The sequence below is a fragment of the Miscanthus floridulus genome, chromosome 13, assembly GCF_019320115.1.
Source record: "Miscanthus floridulus cultivar M001 chromosome 13, ASM1932011v1, whole genome shotgun sequence".
Taxonomy (NCBI): domain Eukaryota; kingdom Viridiplantae; phylum Streptophyta; class Magnoliopsida; order Poales; family Poaceae; genus Miscanthus; species Miscanthus floridulus.
In genome coordinates, this window is record NC_089592.1 from 2,200,179 (window position 1) to 2,220,741 (window position 20,563).

The 20,563-nt window shown below is 48.8% G+C and overlaps 1 protein-coding gene, 1 long non-coding RNA gene and 2 pseudogenes across 3 annotated transcripts; all 4 read left to right on the forward strand.

Annotated features, from left to right (window-relative positions):
* Positions 1–999: 999 nt before the first annotated feature.
* LOC136501981 (chitinase 1-like) lies at positions 1,000–4,681 on the forward strand (annotated as a pseudogene).
* Positions 4,682–8,768: 4,087 nt separating this feature from the next.
* On the forward strand, positions 8,769–9,243 carry LOC136501455 (uncharacterized). The gene is made up of 3 exons (XR_010770279.1): positions 8,769–8,870; positions 8,957–9,130; positions 9,205–9,243. It is a non-coding gene; the product is annotated as an uncharacterized lncRNA (long non-coding RNA).
* Positions 9,244–9,426: 183 nt separating this feature from the next.
* On the forward strand, positions 9,427–10,398 carry LOC136501450 (uncharacterized). Of its 2 annotated transcripts, XM_066496980.1 has the most exons (3): positions 9,427–9,594; positions 9,682–9,882; positions 10,154–10,398. In XM_066496980.1, the coding sequence occupies exons 1-3, from the start codon at positions 9,427–9,429 to the stop codon at positions 10,238–10,240; spliced, it is 456 nt and encodes a 151-aa protein (XP_066353077.1). In that variant the 3' UTR covers positions 10,241–10,398. The 2 variants fall into 2 exon arrangements, with proteins under 2 accessions (XP_066353077.1, XP_066353076.1); XM_066496979.1 differs by having other exon boundaries at positions 9,682–10,398.
* A 1,968-nt stretch (positions 10,399–12,366) lies between these two features.
* On the forward strand, positions 12,367–13,452 carry LOC136501451 (PR5-like receptor kinase; annotated as a pseudogene).
* The last annotated feature ends 7,111 nt before the right edge of the window (positions 13,453–20,563 follow it).

Sequence of the window (20,563 nt, forward strand, 5' to 3'; positions counted from 1 at the left end):
GATAGATGAATACATACGCATCCAAACAAAGCCTAAATAGGAGAAATTCCGTCGTTGTCTTTCTCACGAACCTCCGGGACCCACCGGGGTTATGGGTGGTGGCAGGCTCGGCTCTACGGGGAGGGAAGCCGGTGCAACAGCCGCGGGGCCATGGAGCTTAGGGGCCCAAGAGCCTATCGGTAATAATTAGTATATATAATATTCTTTCCCTAAAAAAATATATAATATTCTTTCTTTCCTAAAAAGAAGTAGATATAATTTCTGATTTGGTACAAGGCCTCGAAGGCCTAACAAACAGTAGCCCATGCCGTACGTACCTCTTCTCCTATTCTACCGCGTAGGCCACGGATCAAGCGAGGAGCCAGCGACGAAGTTTCATTTTCTGCCGGCGTTGGCGCTTCCTATTCTCACTCATCGACGCGAAATTTGATGCACCAAGGAGCTAAAGACGTCTCGTTTTCCGCCGACGCCGGCGCGCTTTAGTTCAACATGCCTTTATCGTCTTGCTTGCCCGAGGGCCCATAAAATTGTAGAGGACGGAGCGGGAGGGGGACTTTCTCTCTCGGTCTCTTGTTGGGTCGGAATATAACGAAGGTAGCAATTGTTACAATGCCCCGCCAGATGCTATCGTCCAGTGCAGACAACGACTTGTAGTCACTTTTCAGATGCATGTGGTAGGTATATAGCCAGGCACCACCAGACGGCTGACCTGGTCGAAGACTTGTAATGCTTTGGTCTTCGCATTACCGCGTCCCACAAGCCTAGCTAGAGAAAATTGCTAAAATAGGACTCCCAAACATGTGCCTTTGCTAAAATAGGACTCCTAACGTTAGCTTTGCTCAAATAAGACTCAAAACGTTGTCACTTTGTTATAATAACATTTTGACACTTTTAATCACATTTGTCATCTCAAATACATGTATTTTGCCTTGAGCTGACTATTTTGCCCTTAGGCCTTTAAAACACGTGTATAGGTGGGTTGCTGGCCGCTGCATGGCCATGGCCTTGGCTGGCTGGCTGCCGCCTGGGCTAGGGCACCACGTGCGGCCAGGGCTTCGGTTGCCTCCAAGTCCATGGCCGGCGGCGTCGGCAGAGAAGGAGGGGCAGCTGGCGGAGGTTCTTCTCCATCCATGGCTGGCGGCGTGGGAGGTGAAGAACGGGTGACAGCTGGCGGTGTTCGCGTACGGAAGAGAAGGAGGAACGACGCGCTCGTGCGCCGTACGGAAGGAAATACCAGAAGGGCAATACAGTCAATATGAGAAAATACATGTATTTGAGTTTTGGAATATGATTAAAAGTTGTCAAAATGTCATTATAACAAAGTCACAACGTTTCGAGTCCTATTTTAGCAAAGCCAACGTTAGGAGTCCTATTTTAGCAAAGACACAAGTTTGGGAGTCCTATTTTAGCAATTTTCTTGCGTAGCTTGGCCATTGCAATCTCTTTGTTTATTTGCAAGCTTGCAATCAGAAGAAGAACGCAGCCGCAGCAACAAAGCCGCGCCCGCGCTAGCCAAAGGCCTGCAACCACCGCAAGATTCTCTGCGCTTGCTTGCTGTTGGCTTGCGCAGCTGCAGCCCCCGGTGCCGGTGCCGGTGCCGGAGCCACCGCCGGTGTCAACATCTCCGTCTACTGGGGCCAGAACGGCAACGAGGGCAGCCTGGCCAAGACATGCAGCAGCGGCCGCTACGCCTTCGTGGTCATGGCCTTCGTTACCACGTTCGGCAGCGGCCAGACACCGGTCCTCAACTTGGCCGGACACTGTGATCCCGCGTCGGGCGGGTGCACAGGTCTGGCCGCGGACATCGCGACCTGCCAGGAAAGAGGCGTCAAGGTGCTCCTCAGCATCGGCGGCGGCGCTGGAAGCTACAGCCTGTCCTCCGCCTCGGACGCAGATAGCGTGGCCACCTACCTCTGGGACAACTTCCTCGGCGGCACCTCCTCGTCGCGGCCGCTCGGCAACGCCGTGCTCGACGGCATCGACTTCGACATCCAGAATGGTCAGTCCAGTCACTACGACGACCTCGCCAAGAACCTGACGTCGCTGTACAAGGGCGACAAGCGAGGAAGGAAGTACCTGCTCACCGCGGCGCCGCAGTGCCAGTACCCGGATGCCTCTGTCGGCGCAGCGCTCCGCACGGGGCTGTTCGACCTTGCACGTTTGGGTACAGTTCTACAATAACCCCGTGTGCGACTACGAGTACCAGAACTGAGACGGAAACGCGACCAGAGGCTTCGTGGAAGACGTGGACGCAGTCCTTGCAGTCGGCGGCGGTGTAAATTTCTTGGCCTGCCGGCAGCGGTCAGCGGGTACATAGACCCCAAAGCCCTTGTGTCACATGTGCTACCAGTGTTGAACGGCTCCGCAAATTACGGCGGCATCATGCTGTGGAACCGCATAACTAGTTTTTTTTCAAGAATGAGAACTGATCATTTGATCGATCTGTTTGTTAATAACTCAGCTATCACAACGGATCCACCAAACAGCTCGCCAATTCCAGGGGGCTCTGGTAATACATCGCCACCGAACAACTCACCAGTTTCCCCGAACACTGGACGATCACGAAAGAAAAGCACTACTGGAAACGCGTACTTTGCCGAGGGCCTGAGGCTTTACCGAGGGCCAAATATCGGGCACTCGGCAAAGAGACTCTTTGCCGAGGGCCAGACAAAGGAGCCCTCGGCAAATAACGGCCCTCGGCAAAGAGGCCTTTGCCGAGGGTACGACCCTCGGCAAAGACAGGCTCACGGCAAATCAAATCTTTGCCGAGAGCCTCGGCCCTCGGCAAAGATACCCTCGGCAAAGTAGGTCCGTTGGGTCACGGCGGCCATTTCCCGTCAAACTTTGCCGAGGGCCACCCGTTAGGCCCTCGGCAAAGGTTCGGCAAATTTTTTTTTTAAGTCTTTGCCGAGGGCCCCAGACCAGGCCCTCGGCAAAGATTTTTTAAAAACCAGTTTTCGGCCAAATTTTTTTTTTATAAATCGGCTTTGCCGAGGGCCCGAGGCTAGGCCCTCGGCAAAGAGGACCTTTGCCGAGGGCCCAGATCCACGGCCCTCGGCAAAGATTTTTTATTTTTATTTTTAAAATTCTTTGCCGAGGGCCACAGGTCAGGCCCTCGGCAAAGAGCCCTCGGCAATTTTTTTTGTTTTTTTAGCCCAGTTTTTTTGTGGTGCTACAATACATTGTTTTGAACTCAATTTTAAAATTCAGGCCAATTTTGATTTTGTTTTGTATATTTCCTTAATTTATTTCGATTCTTCGATTTTTTTTAATATGTCAAATTTGAAATGCAGGTGCATGGAATATTGCAATGTAGTGTTTCGAAAAATGTTATTCCATGCACCTGGATGCGTGAAAATTTGATGCGAGCTCGTGGATAGGGACTCAACATGCACCAATTAACATGAATAACATTTTTCGAAACACTACATTGCAATATTCCATGCACCTGCAGTTCAAATTTGACATATTAAAAAAAATCGAAGAATCGAAATAAATTAAGGAAATATACAAAACAAAATCAAAATTGGCCTGAATTTTAAAATTGAGTTCAAAACAATGTATTGTAGCACCACAAAAAAACTGGGCTAAAAAAACAAAAAAAAAATTGCCGAGGGCTCTTTGCCGAGGGCCTGACCTGTGGCCCTCGGCAAAGAATTTTAAAAATAAAAATAAAAAATCTTTGCCGAGGGCCGTGGATCTGGGCCCTCGGCAAAGGTCCTCTTTGCCGAGGGCCTAGCCTCGGGCCCTCGGCAAAGCCGATTTATAAAAAAAAAATTTGGCCGAAAACTGGTTTTTAAAAAATCTTTGCCGAACACAAAAAAATTGCTGAGGGCTCTTTGCCGAGGGCCTTCCCCGTGGCCCTCGGCAAAGAATTTTAAAAATAAAAATAAAAAAACTTTGCCGAGGGCCGTGCATCTGGGCCCTCGGCAAAGGACCGAACCCTAAATCGGGACGCAGCCCAAATTCCCCATCGAAATTTTTTAAAAAAAAACGTCGACCGTCGTCTCCCTCCCCACGCGCCCGCTCGAGCCCGGCCCCCGCGCGTCCACCACCGCCGCCGCGCACCCGCCGCCGCGCGCCCGTGCTGCGGCGCGCCCGCCGCCGCTTGCCCGCTGCTGCGTGCGCCGTCTGCCCCAAGCCCGGCCGCCCCGCGCGCGCACCCGGGCTGCCCCGCGCCTCCAGCACCGCCGCCGCTATACCCCGCCGCAGCGCGGTGCCGCCGCTGCGCGCCTGGCCGCCCCGAGCCCGGCAGCCCCGCGCGCCCCACCGCCGCGCGTGCACGCGGGTCGCCCCGCGCCTTCCACCACCGCGCCGCGCGCCTAGCTGGCCAGCTCCTCGCTCTCCTCCCCGCTTCCTGTCGCCTTCGCTCCTCGCTCGCAGCTGCCGCGCCTCGCGCCGCGCTCCCGCGCCCTCTTACCCGCGCCCCGCGCCCTCTCTCCCCTCCCTCTTCCTCCCATCTCTCCCCTTTTCCCCACCAGCGCGCCCCGCCGCCCCACCACGCCCAGTGCCGGCCGAGGTCGCACCCTGCCTCCGTTCCCCGTCTCCGTCGAGCAAGGGGAGGTCGACCGCCCCGGCCGGCCCTCCGGTGGCTCCCCCTCACCGGCCTTCCCGCCCCGACCCCAGCCCCCAGGCCGCCTCCGTCGCCGGCTGCTGTTGGAGGGGAGGAGGCAGAGGGTGAAGTTGGAGGAAGAAGAGAAGGAGAAGAGGAGAAGGAGGAAGGGGAAGAAAAGGAGAAGAAGAGGAGAAGGAGGAAGGGGAAGAGAAGGAGAAGAAGGGGAAAAGGAGAGAAGAAAGGGAAGAGGGGGAGAGGAGTACTCCGACGCCGCTCGACCTCGCCGGAGAAGAAAGTGACCTCTGCACCGCGACGCCCGACTCCACCGCAACCCTAGGTAAAACTCTCGTTGTCGGCCTTCGTGCCGTATGTGGTTGTGTGGCCCTTCGTGCCGTAAGTTGTTATGAGGGCCTTCGTGCCGTTGTGGTTGTCGGCCTTCGTGCCGTTTTGGTTGTGTGGGCCTTTGTGCCGTAAGTTGATATGAGGGCCTTCGTGCCGTTGTGGTTGTCGGCCTTCGTGCCGTTGTGAATGTCAGTCATCGTGTCGTTTTTTTGCAGGTTTTGGAAATCTCCCCGTGCAGGGGAGGTGCTGCCGAAATTTTGAACAAAAAATAACCTATTGTCTTTTTATGCAGGAGAAGAGTACGTCGGAGGGGACCCGGAGGACCCCGATCGTCTTCGTCGACGTTGCGGTTCTGCCGTCACTGCGTCGCCTCGCCACTGCGTCGATTCGCCACTGCCCCGCTAGCCTTACTTCACCGACACCCTAGGTATAAATAACCTCTTTTTGCGCATGTCTGTCGTAGCCCGCGCGTAACCCAGTTAGGCGTCTCCCGTCCGAAAGAGATACGGTCGTAGGTATGCGGATCTTTGCGTATCTGCGACCGTATCTGTTTCGGATTGTCCACGTTTTTTGGACAGCCCGTGGATGCGTTGATGGGTTAGTTTCCATGGTCCGCTCCGGTCCGGGAAGGAGTTTCGGCAACACCTCCCTGTTGTTCTCCGGATACACACTCTCCCTTGCAGGACGTGTATCGGGAGAACAGCGGGGAGGTGCTGCCGAAATTCTGTCTCGGAGAGGAGCGGAGCATGGAAACTGACCTCATCTATGCATCCGCGGGTGGGATTAGGACCTATCCTCACCTATTAGACAGTAGGAACACCGCGTAGATGCAATTGATGGTCACGATACTCTATGCTGTAAATGTTAAAGGATGGAGGACCGTCAGTGGATGTACACGGGCTGGAGAAGCGGGAGTGACTACGACTATGAATGGGTGAAGGGGACAGATGGTTTCTTGAAACATGCATTTGGCCCAGGAGCAGGAGGACATTCTCTAGTTTGGTGTCCTTGCAGCAAATGTGACAATAGGAGAAAAGTAGACGAGAAGACCATGGGTAGACATCTTGTGTTCAATGGTTATATGCCTGGCTACCAGCAGTGGATCTACCATGGTGAAGCAGATCGTATAAGAGCGGAGGTGGTGAGAGCACGCCTCGAGGCTTTTGATGATGATGCCGGGGTAGCAGACATGCTAGATGACGCCCACCAAGCTCACTTCGCTGAACGACGTGAGAAGGAGGAGATGGAGGAATCCGCAAAGGACTTCTACAAAATGTTGGACTCGGCACAGAAACCCCTTCACGAGCGTACAATGATTTCTCAGCTAGATGCGATTGGACGCGTAATGGGGTTGAAGGCCGAGTTAAACCTGAGTCGAGAAGGCTTCGATAAGATGTTGGCCGTGTTTGGCACCATGCTACCGGAGAAGCACACTTTGCCGACGAACTTGTACGAGGCAGAGAAACTCCTTCGTATGCTTAAGATGCCGTATGACAAGATACATGTTTGTCCGAAGGGGTGCGTCCTATTTAGGAAAGAACATAAGGATGCAAATTACTGTCCGAAGTGTAAATCCTCCAGGTACCTAGAGGTAGACTCTGGTGATGGTCAGAAGAAGCAGCTTTCGATCCCCGCGAGAGTGCTGCGTCACCTTCCTTTCCTACCGAGGATCCAACGGCTATTCATGACTGAGGAATCCGCGAAACAGATGACATGGCACAAAAATGGCAAACGGTACAATCCTGGGAAGATGGTACATCCGTCTGATGCTGAAGCATGGACGTATTTCAATGACAAACATCGTGACAAAGCAGCTGAGGCTCATAATGTACGTGTCGCGCTGGCAACAGATGGGTTCAATCCTTATGGAATGATGGCTGCCCCATACACATGCTGGCCCATTTTTGTTATCCCCCTCAATCTCCCTCCCGGCATCTCCTTTCAACGGCATAACGTATTCTTGTCGTTGATAATTCCTGGACACCCGGGGAGTAATATGGGTGTGTTCATGGAGCCTGTGATTGATGAATTGATCCACGCTTGGGAGAAGGGGGTATGGACATACGATCGAGCTACAAAGACAAGCTTCAAAATGCATGTTTGGTACCACTACTCCCTGCATGACTTCCTGGCGTATGGGTTATTCGCCGCCTGGTGTGTTCACGGGAAGTTCCCATGCCCAGTATGCAAGGAAGCCGTGAGGTTCATTTGGTTGAAGAAGGGTGGCAAGTATTCGTCGTTCGACCAGCATCGTCAGTTCCTCCCTCTAAACCATGAATTTAGAGAAGACATCAACAGCTTTACGAAAGGTGTCAAAGTGACAGACCCTAAACCGCACTTGATGACTGGTGCCGAGGTTCGTGTTCAGATAGATGCTCTCGTGCCCAATGAAGAAGGTGGTTTTGTGGGATATGGTGAGGAACATATGTGGACTCATAAATCCGGCTTGACGAGGCTCCCCTATTTCGATGACCTTCTTCTGCCACATAACATTGATGTAATGCACACTGAAAAGAATATCGCCGAGGCACTTTGGGGAACTCTCATGGACACTGACAAGTCTAAGGACAACGTTAAGGCTAGAGTGGACCTAGCGATGTTGTGCGATAGACCGAATCAAGCGATGCAGCCTCCTAGTGGCCGAAATAAGAACTGGAAAAGGCCTAAGGTCAATTTCGTCTTGCAGATTGATCAAAGGAGGGAGGTACTAAAATGGATGCAGATGCTTGAGAGATTACTTCTAGGCAATGACGACGATGACAACATAGAACCTTCGGATAGTGTTGCCCATTTGGACAATTTTGACAGTGATGATGAGACCTATGATCCCAATCATGAAGATTATTCCTAATACATGTAATACTATGGTTTTTTAATTTATGTTTTGTTTATATATTTTGAATCTATTTCTAATATATGTACTAATTAGTCTTGTTCATTCTTTGTGATTGTAGGTGATTGGACAAAGATGGCGAGCAGACGTCCACGCCGTGACACGCCCTCGGTTTACGGGAGAGACCGCCCTCTCCTTCGAGGTGAGGGGTCGTCGTCCGGGGTAGCGTCTGCAGGAGGTGACGAGAGGACCAGGGGCAGCCGCCGCAGGAGGCAGCGGTCTCCTCCCACGACACGTGACGAGGTGCTAGAGGAGGAGCACGTGACGGCCACGGCCTTGTCCTCGTCGGAGGACGAGAGGGGTCAGCAGACGGGCGAGGGAGACGAGGCGCTCGAGGGCGAGGGAGGCGAGGCGCTCGAGGGCGAGGGAGGCGAGGCGCTCGAGGGCGAGGGAGAGGGTACCGCTACCCAGACTCTCTACGAGCGAGGTCCCGCGAGCCTCCCTTCAGTTCCGCTTCCTCACAACCGCTCAGTGATACGGCCTATGGCAAAGAGGTAAGTAACTATGGATGTTATCACAACTACTTCATAAGATATGTTGGAAATCTTAAGAGAAACTGATAAATTTTCTTAATCACTTGTGCAGGGCGTGGTTGGTTTTGTCGGGTACTCCAGCACGCACCCCCGCAAGCATCCTTGGTGTTTTGTGCAGGAAATGGTACCCCGGCATTGTGCAACTGTCCGAAGAGCCGGTGGTGCGGGAGCCGGCCTCCAACTGGGACAGGTACGCACTGGTCACGGATGACACTTACCGCAACAAGCAGGAGCGAGTATTGGCGGAGTTTTGGGTAAGTCTCTCTCGCACAATATTGCTTAATACATCGCATTCATTGGTTAAATCTTTTATTGAAATAATGAATGGATACATTGGTTTTGTATGCAGAAATATTTCAAGGCCGAAGAAGGACTTGAGGCCCAGGCGGATCGGGCGGCTGCCGCAGCTTGTAGGAAGTATGTCACCGAGATGCACCACCATGGACGCGTCCAGGCCCACATAGACTACTACAGGTCGGTACTTAGGCAGTTCCTCCCCAAGCCTCAAGCAAGACGGATTACGCTGACCCGGGACCAGTACCTTGAGGTAGGCGAATAATATTCATAATGATTCGTTCTGATATTAAGTAGGTTCAATTTCTTCTTATATGTCAAATACTCGATGACTTGTAGGTGATTCCCTGGTGGTGCCGATCGTATCCTGAGTGCTGGGCCATGATCGTGGACAAGTGGTTATCACAGGACTTTGTTGACACGCACGAGAGGCAGCGGGAACAGCGTCTGATGAGGCAAGGTCCAACTCACCATCAAGGCAGTCGTAGCCTCCCCGGATACAAACAAGCATACGTAAGTGATTTCTTTCATTTATTTTGACGCTCAATTCTATTTGATTTCTCACCATCTTCCCGTCTTTCTCGCAGGAGGCTGCGCACCCGGGCGAGGAGATCTCGGAGTTCTCTACGTGGGCTATGTCTCACATGGGCAGGGCGTCGTCCTCTGTCTCCTTCGACCCGGCTGCTCCGCCCCAGATGTACTCCGACCCGAACGCGTACACTAAAGTCCAAGAGTACACGTCAACGGTAAGGAGGATCTATGGGGAAGATTACAATGTGCGCACTGAGCCCATTGATGCAGAGGCGATCATGAGGCTCGGAGGAGGCAAGAAGCACGGGCGGCTGTGGATTGCAGACGGCGCCATCGACTCCACCACTGTTCCCTCCCTCGACGCTATCCGAGCACGGAGCACGAGCTCCAGCCAGCCCATACGTCCACGGCCGTCTCTAGCACTGCAGCAGGTCCAAGCACTCCAGGTAATTCATGTTTTACTCATCGTACGTACATATTTAAACACCTAAATTAGATTTGCATTACTGATACATTGGAGTGAAATATTGTAGGCCGAGCTGCAAGAAACAAAAAGGCAAAGTCAAGAGCAGAACGCGGAGCTAACCGCACAGCTGCAGGCCCAGAAGGTCGCGTTCGAGGCCGCGCAGAAGCAGATGGCGGAGATGATGGTGATCATGCAAAGTCTTGGGCAAGCATCGGGTGTACCTGTGCAGTTTTCAGCTCCTCCACCTCCTACTCCTGCAGCTACTCCTGTAAGTATGAAAGTTCACTTTTCGCTTGTGCTTTGCATGTATGTCGGCCTTCGTGCCGTTGTGGATGTCGGCGTTCGTGCCGTTATGGATGTCGGCGTTCGTGCCGTCGTTTCTTGCAGGTTTTGGAAACCTCCCCGTGCAGGGGAGGTGCTGCCGAAATTTTCAATTTAGTCTAATCTTTTTGTATTCCTACAATACTAGATGCAATCTCTAAGTTTCAAAACTGTTTTCCCGGATTACTCACACATGCAATCTCTGCTCCTTTGTGCAGCTTCAGTCCGCGGGTTCCAATCAACCCGCTAGTGCGTCACCGGGTGATCCTGCTTTTCCTTCACCATCGTCTCATAGGCTAGCTTGATGAGGACTCGTGCTAGGTGATGTGGTTGGACTTTAGCGTGATTTGTGATTTATGGTTGTGACTTGTGCTTGGATTTTATTAACTTGTCGTAATAAACATGTGAATGATGATGAACATGTGACTTGTCGTTGTAATATATTGTGATTTGTGGTTCACAATTATGGTTGTCATATATTGTGAGAAAATGGGTTCTGTGTGATATATATATGTATATATATGAAATGCTTGTGTCGATGGAATGCAAAAAACAAAAAAAAAATTAAATTTCTGCCTCTTTGCCGAGGGCAATGACCAAGGCCCTCGGCAAAGAAGTGCCCTTTGCTGAGGGCCCAAGCAATAGCCCTCGGCAAAGATTTTTTGGAAAAAATCCTGCCAATTTCTTTGCCGAGGGCCAGGGAGTAGGCCCTCGGCAAAGGGTTAAAAAAATTCAAAAAACATTTCTTTGCCGAGGGCCGGCCCTCGGCAAAGAATTTTTAAAAAATCCTGCCAATTTCTTTGCCGAGGGCCAGGGAGTAGGCCCTCGGCAAAGGGTTAAAAAATTCAAAAAACCATTTCTTTGCCGAGGGCCGGCCTTCGGCAAAGAATTTTTAAAAAATCCTGAAAATTTCTTTGCCGAGGGCCAGGGAGTAGGCCCTCAGCAAAGGGTTAAAAATTCAAAAAAACCATTTCTTTGCCGAGGGCCGGCCCTCGGCAAAGAATTTTTAAAAAATCCTGAATATTTCTTTGCCGAGGGCCATAGAGGAGGCCCTCGGCAAAGATTTAAAAAAAAAATAAAAACTTTTATTTGCCGAGGGTCGGCCCTCGGCAAACAAATTCAAAAAAAAAATCATTTCTTTGCCGAGGGTCGGCCCTCGGCAAAGAAACCGCCTACGGCGCCGGCATCTGACGGCGTCTTTTCTTTGCCGAGGGCGATCCTGGCCCTCGGCAAAGGCTTTGCCGAGTTCCCGATAAAGGGCCCTCGGCAAAGACCCCTTCGCCGTCTAAAAATTCCCCGAGGGGTCTTTGCCGAGGGCAGCCCTCGGCAAAGCCTTTGCCGAGGGTTTCTAGTCCTTTGCCGAGGGCCAGAGGCCCTCGGCAAAGCATGCGCCTCCAGTAGTGAAGGATCAGAATATGTAAGAATCCCTAGCTTGTATACGTGCTTTGAAGATTCTTTTTTATTGATATAAGACCAACAGAAATATGCTTAGGAACTATATTTACTCTCCTTGTTTACACTAATTTGCTAGACCGGCTGGTCAAGCAATCTAGGTGGCACCCTCGCGGCCGGGTTCGATCCCCCACGGGGGCGAATTGCAGTGCTAGAGGTAAAAAAAAACCCTCGTCTGCCCCGCGTTACTCAAAGCACATGTTTGTGGCACCGGCCCACTCACAGGGTAACGAGCCCCTGTGTGCGCGTGGGGTACGAGGTTCGGAGGTTTTCTTGAACTAGGTGAGAAGTCCTCTATAATAATACGAAATGCTCGTCGGGGGGGGGGGGGTGCGCTAGCTATCCCCCCATAGTTTGAGTTTTTTTATTTCCCTAAATGTGTACTGTGATTATACTAATATTTGATAATAGTTCCTCAAACAAAAACTCCATTGATATACCTATATCATGGCCATTGCTAGAATTTTTTAACATAAGGAACTACGATCTTGTGTAAAAACCCAAAAAGAAGAAGCACATGGGCCATTTTTTCTGATAGTGGAATACTCCCTCCATTCTAAATTATAAGACGTTTTGGCTTTTCTGGATATATTGCTTTAGCTATGTATCTAAACATAATGTGTGTGTGTGTGTGTGTGTGTGTGTGTGTGTGTGTGTGTATATATATATATATATATATATATATATATATATATATATATATATATATATAAAGAAGACAAAACATCTTATAATTTAGAAGGGAAAGAGTACTTTATTGAAAATTTAAAGGAAAAATACATCAAGTGGATACAAATTCGTAGAAGGAACAAACATTGAACCCATGTGTTTTTGTTTGAGTTCTGGTCACTAAAGGAGTTTCTCCTTTGTTTTAGAACAGCAGGCAGCTCTCTGGCATGACTGTTCCTTTAAATAAATAATGTTTGGCATTTTGCAGCATAATCTCACATAGATAATTTTATTTAATGTCTATTTTTAGATATTTTAGCAGGCACCTCAGGTCTATCTGGGCTGTGTTTAATCGCTCTCATAGTATTGATGTGGTATAAGAGATGTTATGGCATGATACCATGTTACAAATGGCCAAGAAATTCACCAAGGCTTGAATCTTTTTTGCGGAAGCAAGGAACTTTACACCCAAAAGGTTACACTTATTCGGAAGTGAAAAGAATGACCAAGTCTTTTGCTCACAAGCTTGGCCAAGGTGGCTATGGTGCTGTTTACAGAGGCAACATGCCTGATGGTCGTGAGATAGCTGTTAAGATGCTGAAGGGCATTGAGGGCGATGGTGAGGAATTCATGAACGAGGTGGCCAGCATTAGTAGAACATCTCATGTCAACATTGTTACTCTGGTAGGGTATTGCCTTCAAGGTTCAAAAAAAGCTCTCCTCTACGAGTACATGCCCAATGGTTCCCTTGAAAGATACACTTTTGTCAACAATTCTACCGAAGGAGAAGATGCTTTAAGTTGGAATAAATTGTTCAATATTGTCATAGGAATTGCACGAGGATTGGAGTACCTCCACACAGGATGCAACACCCGCATTGTGCATTTCGATATCAAACCACACAACATTCTGCTAGATCTGGATTTCTGTCCAAAAATATCAGATTTTGGATTAGCTAAGCTGAGCCGACAAAAGGAGAGTTGAATCTCCATTGCCGGGGCAAGAGGCACGATAGGATACATAGCACCTGAAGTGTTCTCAAGAAACTACGGACCAGTGGGCAGCAAGGCTGACGTGTACAGTTATGGCATGGTGGTCCTTGAGATGGTGGGAGCAAGGAAGAAAATCAATGTGAGTACAGACGACAGCAGCAGCAAGTATTTTCCGCAATGGCTGTATGAAAACTTGGATCAGTTCTGTGGCTCCACAGCTAGCGAGATCAGCAGCAGCAGCGACAATATGGAAGTGCTGGTGAGGTAGATGATCATAGTTGGCTTTGTGGTGCATACAGTCCAAACCCGCCGATCGGCCTTCCATGGGCGAAGTGCTGGAGATGTTGGAAAGCAACGCTGCTGACCTGAAGTTGCCACCTAAGGCCTTTTGGACTGGTTATTAAACCCGACCTGTAAACTTTGCACTCTTTTTTTTTACGATAGCATATTGCATTGTTTTAGTGAGTACTTACTGGGATTTTAGCAAATTTTGGCCGGAATGCACACTCCACAACATTTTTTGCTCTTTCAAAAAGGATGAAATCAAAATTTGGGGCTTAATTAATTCTCTGTAATGGAAAGACAAAAAAAAAACAGAGTGGATCGGAGTCCACCAGTATAGAGTGTTGATAATGTCCAAGTCAGAACCCGTGACCATGACCAGTGACGGCTAAACAAGTAAATAGGGGTGTGTTTGGTTTTAGAGCGAAATTGGATGGGATATGGTCGCTCTTAAATTTTGGGATAGATTTGTCCATTATTTTTATTTGGTTGGATGGATAAAACGAGCGATTGTTTTATCCAGTTGGATGGACGACAGTGAATGAGAATAGAATAGTTAAATAATTATACCTATTATTTAAAAATAACAACTATCTGTTCACTAATAATTGCAGTACTAAAGAAAGTGTTATGGCAGCACCCTTACCACCGCCAGTTGGAGGGACGGCGGGGCGCATTGACCCGAGGAACCGACCATAAGTATATTCATCGCCGGGTGACCGTAGGATCCAGAAATGATCTCCGGGTCCGCTTCGACACCAGATTATATGTCGAGCCGACTGCGATAGTAATTTTGACTATCGGCCCTAAAGGGCCACTGATGCACCGGAGGTCAACAACCTTCATGATTGTTCACTCTCCAAACTTCCAACGCCCTTTCATAACCATTAATTCCGCAGGGAGAAGCCGAAGAGGCTCTCCCAATGCTCTACATATTATTCACCCCATCTGCCCTGAAACCATCTCTCTTCTTTCTTCATCACCACTTTCTTCCAACTTCAACCATGAATGGCTTCAAGCAACCAACAACGACTCCTCCAAGAAGGAGGAAGAAGTTGAGCGCTGGTGGAGCACTAGCGACGAGGGCTCCAACGCCAAGAGCTACTACTACAGATTGAGCGATCAGCATCACTAGTTTCACTGCCGTAGAAGACAGCAGTGCGATGCTTCCACCGGCACAGAATTTCACCGTCGTATGAAAAGCCGAGCCGACTGGGATATGCGTTATACATGGCCGCCAGCCCTCCACGACCGTTTGGTCTACCGGCGGTAAATTCAGCATGAGTGTTCAACGCCCCAACTTCCAACGCTGTCACATCAACTTCCAACGCTCAACACCAGACATGTTGCACATACTATATTCACGCCTTGGTTAGTCTCGACACTAAACCAAATGTCGATCATATCTTGACAATCACTCATCGCATGGGTACATATTAACCATGTGTTCGTAAACCCATCAATAACGAGGCGTCTATGACGACTTCGTTAATTTCGGGGTCTACCAGTTTAGTTTTTTTATGCTGCTGCTAGTGGTGGTGTATGTGGGCTCGCATGATTTTATAGAGGGGAGTGAATGCGCATGTATGTGAGCGGCTGCATATATCGTACATTGATTGGAAGCTTTTGGAGCTTGCTGTGATTTTTCTCAGCGACTGCTCGGTAGGCCTATACGATGCCATGTGCATGCAATTATTAGTTTATCAAGCTAGCTACAGTTAGTGGACGGGCACCACATGACGACGAGTACATGCATGTGTTTCTCGGCCGTTCCCAACCTCTGGTAGCCGGATTAATTAGAACCATGAAACAATCTGGCCAACCATTAGCTTCTATGAATTTTTAAATGCCAAATAGGAATGCTAAATATATAGACTAATTATAGGTCAATATAATAAAGGCTAAAATGGAGTCTAATTAACCATCCACGCCTACTATGTTGCATTGTTTTTCTTTTCACATACAGGTTAGGTCAGTTACGATGGAGAGTCCTGTGCTGCTTGAGTTTAAGTTTTTACGAGTATTATTCCTTCGAAGTTACCGTCATATCAACCAGTTATCACAGCTGAGGTATTTAAATGTTAGAGGAAACGTCATGCTGCCTTGCCAAATACATGGACTGCAGATTTTGGAGACTTTGGAATTATCTAGTACGACAATCAGTGACATTGCAATAGAGATTGCTGATGTGCCGCGCTTGGGCCATCTAGTTGTGCCATCGCGTACCTGATGGGAGTATTGGTAAGTTGAAATCGCTGCGCACTTTGCATAAATTTATTCTTCCGACAAACTCACTGGAAAGTATTATAGGCATGGGGCAGCTTACCTCCTTGTCAGATTTGGGTTTTATTTTCCCCAAGGGGTGTGCATCATTGGAAAAGTTTGCATGTATGAAAGCTCTAAATACTTCTCTTGAGAAACTCAGCAAGCTCAGAAAACTACATATATGTCCTATGATGAAGTTGCTTGGCGTGTTGACGTGTTGAGCTCGCTTTCCCCAACTTTCCACAACCTTGAGGAGCTCAACATGAATGGATGCACCTTCTCTAGAGTTCCTAGGTGGCTCCGCCATCTCCCGAACCTCCGTAAGTTGAGTCTTGGGGTGGAGCAAATGGTCCAAGAAGATTTTGCCACCATTGGGACAGGGGCACTGTCCCTGCTCAGCCTCACCCTACGGATCACAGGCATCCTGATAGAAAGGATCGCGATAAGAGGTTCCATGGGATTTGCATCTGTCAAATATTTTAGGTTCGACTGTGACTGCATCTCGTACCTGTCATTCGAGGCAGGGGCTATGCCCGAGCTTCGGGTGCTGAAGTTAGTATTCGACGCAAATGAATGGGACAAGGCAGCACCTGGTGGGCTCCAGCACCTCCCACGACTGAAGAAAATCGTCGCACAGAGGTCGTGGACCAACACAGCGGAATGGTATGCAAGCAATGAGAAAGACACGCAAATAAGGCTGTGGTGAAGCTGATCAGGGGCGTGTTCCAAAAAGCTGCTGATGCTCTCCCCACATGCCCAACGTTCATCTTCGACCCACCTGAATAGCAGGTAATAAAGTTTCTCTAACCATGCATGGGCGATGGATGTGTATTGGCAGTTATATGTTCTCGGTTTCTTTTTTACTGCCTGCTCATGATGAATCAAGAATGTGTCCCCTCCTGTTTAATGCATGCAGGCTCGTAGAGGAGGAGGAGGAGGAGGAGGAGGAGGAGGAGGAGTGTTTGAACGTGGTGGATTAATTAAGGTGCAGTGCAGGTTCTTCATGCAAGTATGGATAATGAATTCACATTATCCATACTTGCTAGCCCGGCGAGGGAGAGGTACCCATGGCTCCAATCACCATACCTCAGCTTAAGTGGCAATTTGAGTTCAGTCATCATCAATTTCCTTCCTCCATCTAGCTTGGGGATGTGCAACCTGCTGACCTGCTGCTGATCAGCTGATAGCTGGGTGGCATTGCATTCATTGCGCTGCACTAGCTTCTTTTATTTTGATTGCTCTACCCAGCCAGGGGTTTGTCTTATTATGAATTCTCTCGAGACTATGGGCCTGTTTGGATGCTGCCTCCCAGGCACCTCCGGCGCCAGCCAGAGTCCGCATGTGTTCGATTTCCATCGCCTGGGGCTGAGATTGGTTTCCTGGCAGGCACGCCCAGGTGAGGGCGGCAACTAAACAGCCTCTACCTCTGTGTATGCTGTGGTTACTGTTGACAACCAAAAATGTTCATTTTGTGAAGTTGTCAAAATGTGAAACAGACTTCACCATTGCGTTCCTCTCGTCGAGACGGTCAAGAAACATATATGGAATGTCTAATTTGGAGTCCGGATGAAGAAGTTATGCCCTCGGAAAGATGCCTCGTCGTCGGGAGTTCCGACCCAAGTCGGGACTTCCGACTGTCGGAAGTTCCGACGTGTGTCGGGACTTCCGGGAAGCCTGAAGAAATCTGCTCGGGTGTCTGGGGTTATCCCTACGTCGGGAGTTCAGACAAAAGTCGAAAGTTCCGACTGTCGGGAGTGCCGACTCGAGTCGGGACTTCCGACACAAGTCGGGACTTCCGACTGGACTTCCGACATACCTGACAAAAAATCCTGTTCGGATCTGGCCTTTTGGATTCCGATCCGAACTATTTCAAACTCGTGAGAAACTTAGAAAATAAGGCCTGGAGAAGTTTCCTACTGGGATAAAACCACCCCCTCTATATATATGAGAGGATCATGGCCGATTGAGTTCCTATCTATCCAATCGTCATACAAACCAATCTATCAACTCCTTATGCCCTAATTTCCCTCTCTCAACCTCTCTTGCTGTTCGTTGAGTTTCCTAGCGAGATTCAGCGTCATCCTAGGCGGTCTTGCTGGTCCTATGAGATCCTCCACGTGCTCCTCCCTGACGGGTCTTCCCGGGAGAAGTTCGGGAGCTTTTCCGGCTAAGAACAAGCTCTACATCGGTCTCACCAATCTTTAGATTGGTTTGATCGATTACGCTGCGTTCTTGCTGCATTGCAGGTTGTGTGCAACCTCTTTGGGCGTCCAAGGCCCTGCTGGTGTGTTGGTTTGGGGTCATCCTCAACGTCAACATAGTTTTTGGCGACTCCGCTGGGGACAGCGAAGCGAATCAAGAATCAATCTACTAGCAACTTGGGAGGCAACGATGGTGCTGCCACCAACAAGGGTGACAAGACTAGCCCCTTCAATGAGGCTAACATGATCTTTCCTCAATCCATGGATGAGCTTCCAGATGAGTTGTGCCAGAAACTTCAGGCCAAGCTCGATGCCGATGTCAAAGCTTTCTTGGAGAGCTGCACCAAGAATCAGCAACACAAGGTCACTCAGTTCCGTGAACCCTCCTATGGCGATGCTACCGCTTCCGAATCTTCAGGCGCCGAGGAGAAGGGCAACGGAAAAGCTAAGTATGACGAGGAGGTAAATACTGATACTTATCCTACTCATGCCAATTTTGCTCAGATGTTGATAGATGAAAGAAAATTGCATAGTAATAACCTTCAGCATCTTTCTAATCTACTTCAAGCACATATGGATAAGTTAGAGGGCAAGATAACCGATTATGATCAATTGGGTGCCATGCAGCAACCTCAGTTCGGTATGCCTTTGAATTTTTATGAAAATCAAACCTCTCATGCTTCCGCTAGCCAATTTCAATCGGCCCCTTCGGCATCTGAAACCGATAAGGCCGGTCAAACTGGTGCTAGCACATCTACACGTACAGGTGTTGGTGCACAAAGTTCGGGTCGAGCTCTTCGAACCGATTATGGAGCATCAACAAATAGAGCTTCAGCGGGGCATAATGTTTTACCAAACCCACCGAAGTCACCTAGCCAAATTCCTACATTTAATGTTACTCTAAATGCTCCTACTACCGATTTTGATGATGCTTTGAATCGGTTTAAGGATGAATTGGCTAAATCTCTTGAGAGTAGTTTAGGAGTGCAACTTAAATCTAGTAGGAATACTTATCAAAAGTCGTACCCTTCTACTTATGATTTCATGAAAGCACCTGATGGGTGGAGGGTACCTGACTTTCAGAAATTTAGTGGTGATGATAGTAAATCAACCATGGAGCATATTAGCATGTTTCTTGCACAATTGGGTGAGGCTAGTGCTTATGATTTTATGAAAGTTCGTAATTTTCCTTTATCTCTTACTGGCACAGCTTTTGCATGGTTTACTTCATTACCATCTTGTTCTATTGGTTCATGGGCTGAATTAGAAGAGAAATTTCATAATCACTTTTATAGCGGTGCTCATGAAACAAGATTGTCTCATCTTGCATCGGTTCATCAAGGGCGTGATGAGTCCGTCCATGATTTTTTCAAACGATTTAGAGAGATTAAGAACCGATGTTTCCATTTAAATATTTCTGAAAGAGATTTAACTGATTTATGCTTTGCTGGTTTACGTTCTAGTATTAGAGAAAAGCTCGACCATTATGAGTTTCACAATGTTAATCAACTTATGCAAAAGGCCGTTTCAATTGAATCGCGCTTTAAAGAGTCTCGTGATGCTTATAAATCTCATCGTCAGAATGTGCATTTTGTTGGTGATTGTTTCGATGATTCTGATGATGATAATAAAGAATGTTTAGCTGCTGAAATTAAATGGCCAGTAGAGAATAAATTGGTTACTTGTCCTTCTCTCAAGCCGATTCATAAAAATTGGAATGAGGAAATAAAATTTACTTTTTATTTCTCTAAATGTGACCGAATCTTTGATGAATTGTTGAAATTTGGTTATATTAGAATCAATTATACATTGCCTTCAGCTGATGAGTTAAAGAGAAGGGCTTATTGCAAATATCATAATTCTTTTTCTCATGCCACTAATGATTGCAATGTTTTTTGTCGGCAGGTCCAATCGGCCCTTAATGAGGGACGATTGAGTCTTACTGAAATGCAAGTTGATAAGACCCCTTTTCCGATGCACATGGTTGAAGCAGGGGCGCCCGCTATTTTGATTCGTCCAGAGCAAGCCGATAAAGCACAAGGCAAGAACGTGATTATCGGCGAACCACGTGTAGCACCGAATGTCGAAAGAAATTCAGGGCGCAAAGTGGTGCTTGAGAAGGATGATGAAGGCAAGAACAAGTTGAAGATCACCGCCGGATCAATGCAATATTTGAAAAGGCAGCGGTGGTATGAAACAACGGCGGCACAGCAGAGGCCGGCTAGGCCAACTCCACCAGTTGGCCAGGCCAACTCCAGCACACAGCAGGGCCAGTCTGCTCAACCGACTCAAGGAGTCGGCGTAGCTGACTCTACCACCACCTCAGCCAAGTTAGCTGAGCCGACTGCGCCAGTCGGCTTAGCCAACTCTCCTGGTTCCAACAGCTCCAGCACCTCCGGTGTTCGTGTTTTGTGTACATTTGTTCCACAGCGACCGGAGATTGGCACCTGGAAGATGAATGAGAAGAAGAACCAAGGAGAGTTCGCGAAGAAGCAATGCACCTTTGACAGGCTCATGGCCAAGTATAAGCAACAAAAGGTCGATTCCCATAATAGGCTGTTTAAAAAAAGAGTCTACTCCGCCTAAGCGAGAAGGAGACAAGATCAAGCAATTGGCGGTGGTGCAACCAACAGCTCCGTCTCAGAGAGTTGTTCCTCGTGTTTCTCGCTGGGGTCCCCCGATTCCGCCTTCGGTTACACCGCAATGGGGCCCTTATGGAGTTTGGGTGCCGTATCCTCCGGCAGCACCCGTGCATAGCCAACAAAGG

Coding starts and splice junctions, on each gene's coding strand:
- LOC136501450 (XM_066496979.1), top strand. CDS start 9,427: ATGAGGCTCGGAGGAGGCAAGAAGCACGGGCGGCTGTGGATTGCAGAC. Junction 9,595..9,681: donor AGCAGGTCCAAGCACTCCAG/GTAATTCATGTT, acceptor GAAATATTGTAG/GCCGAGCTGCAAGAAACAAA.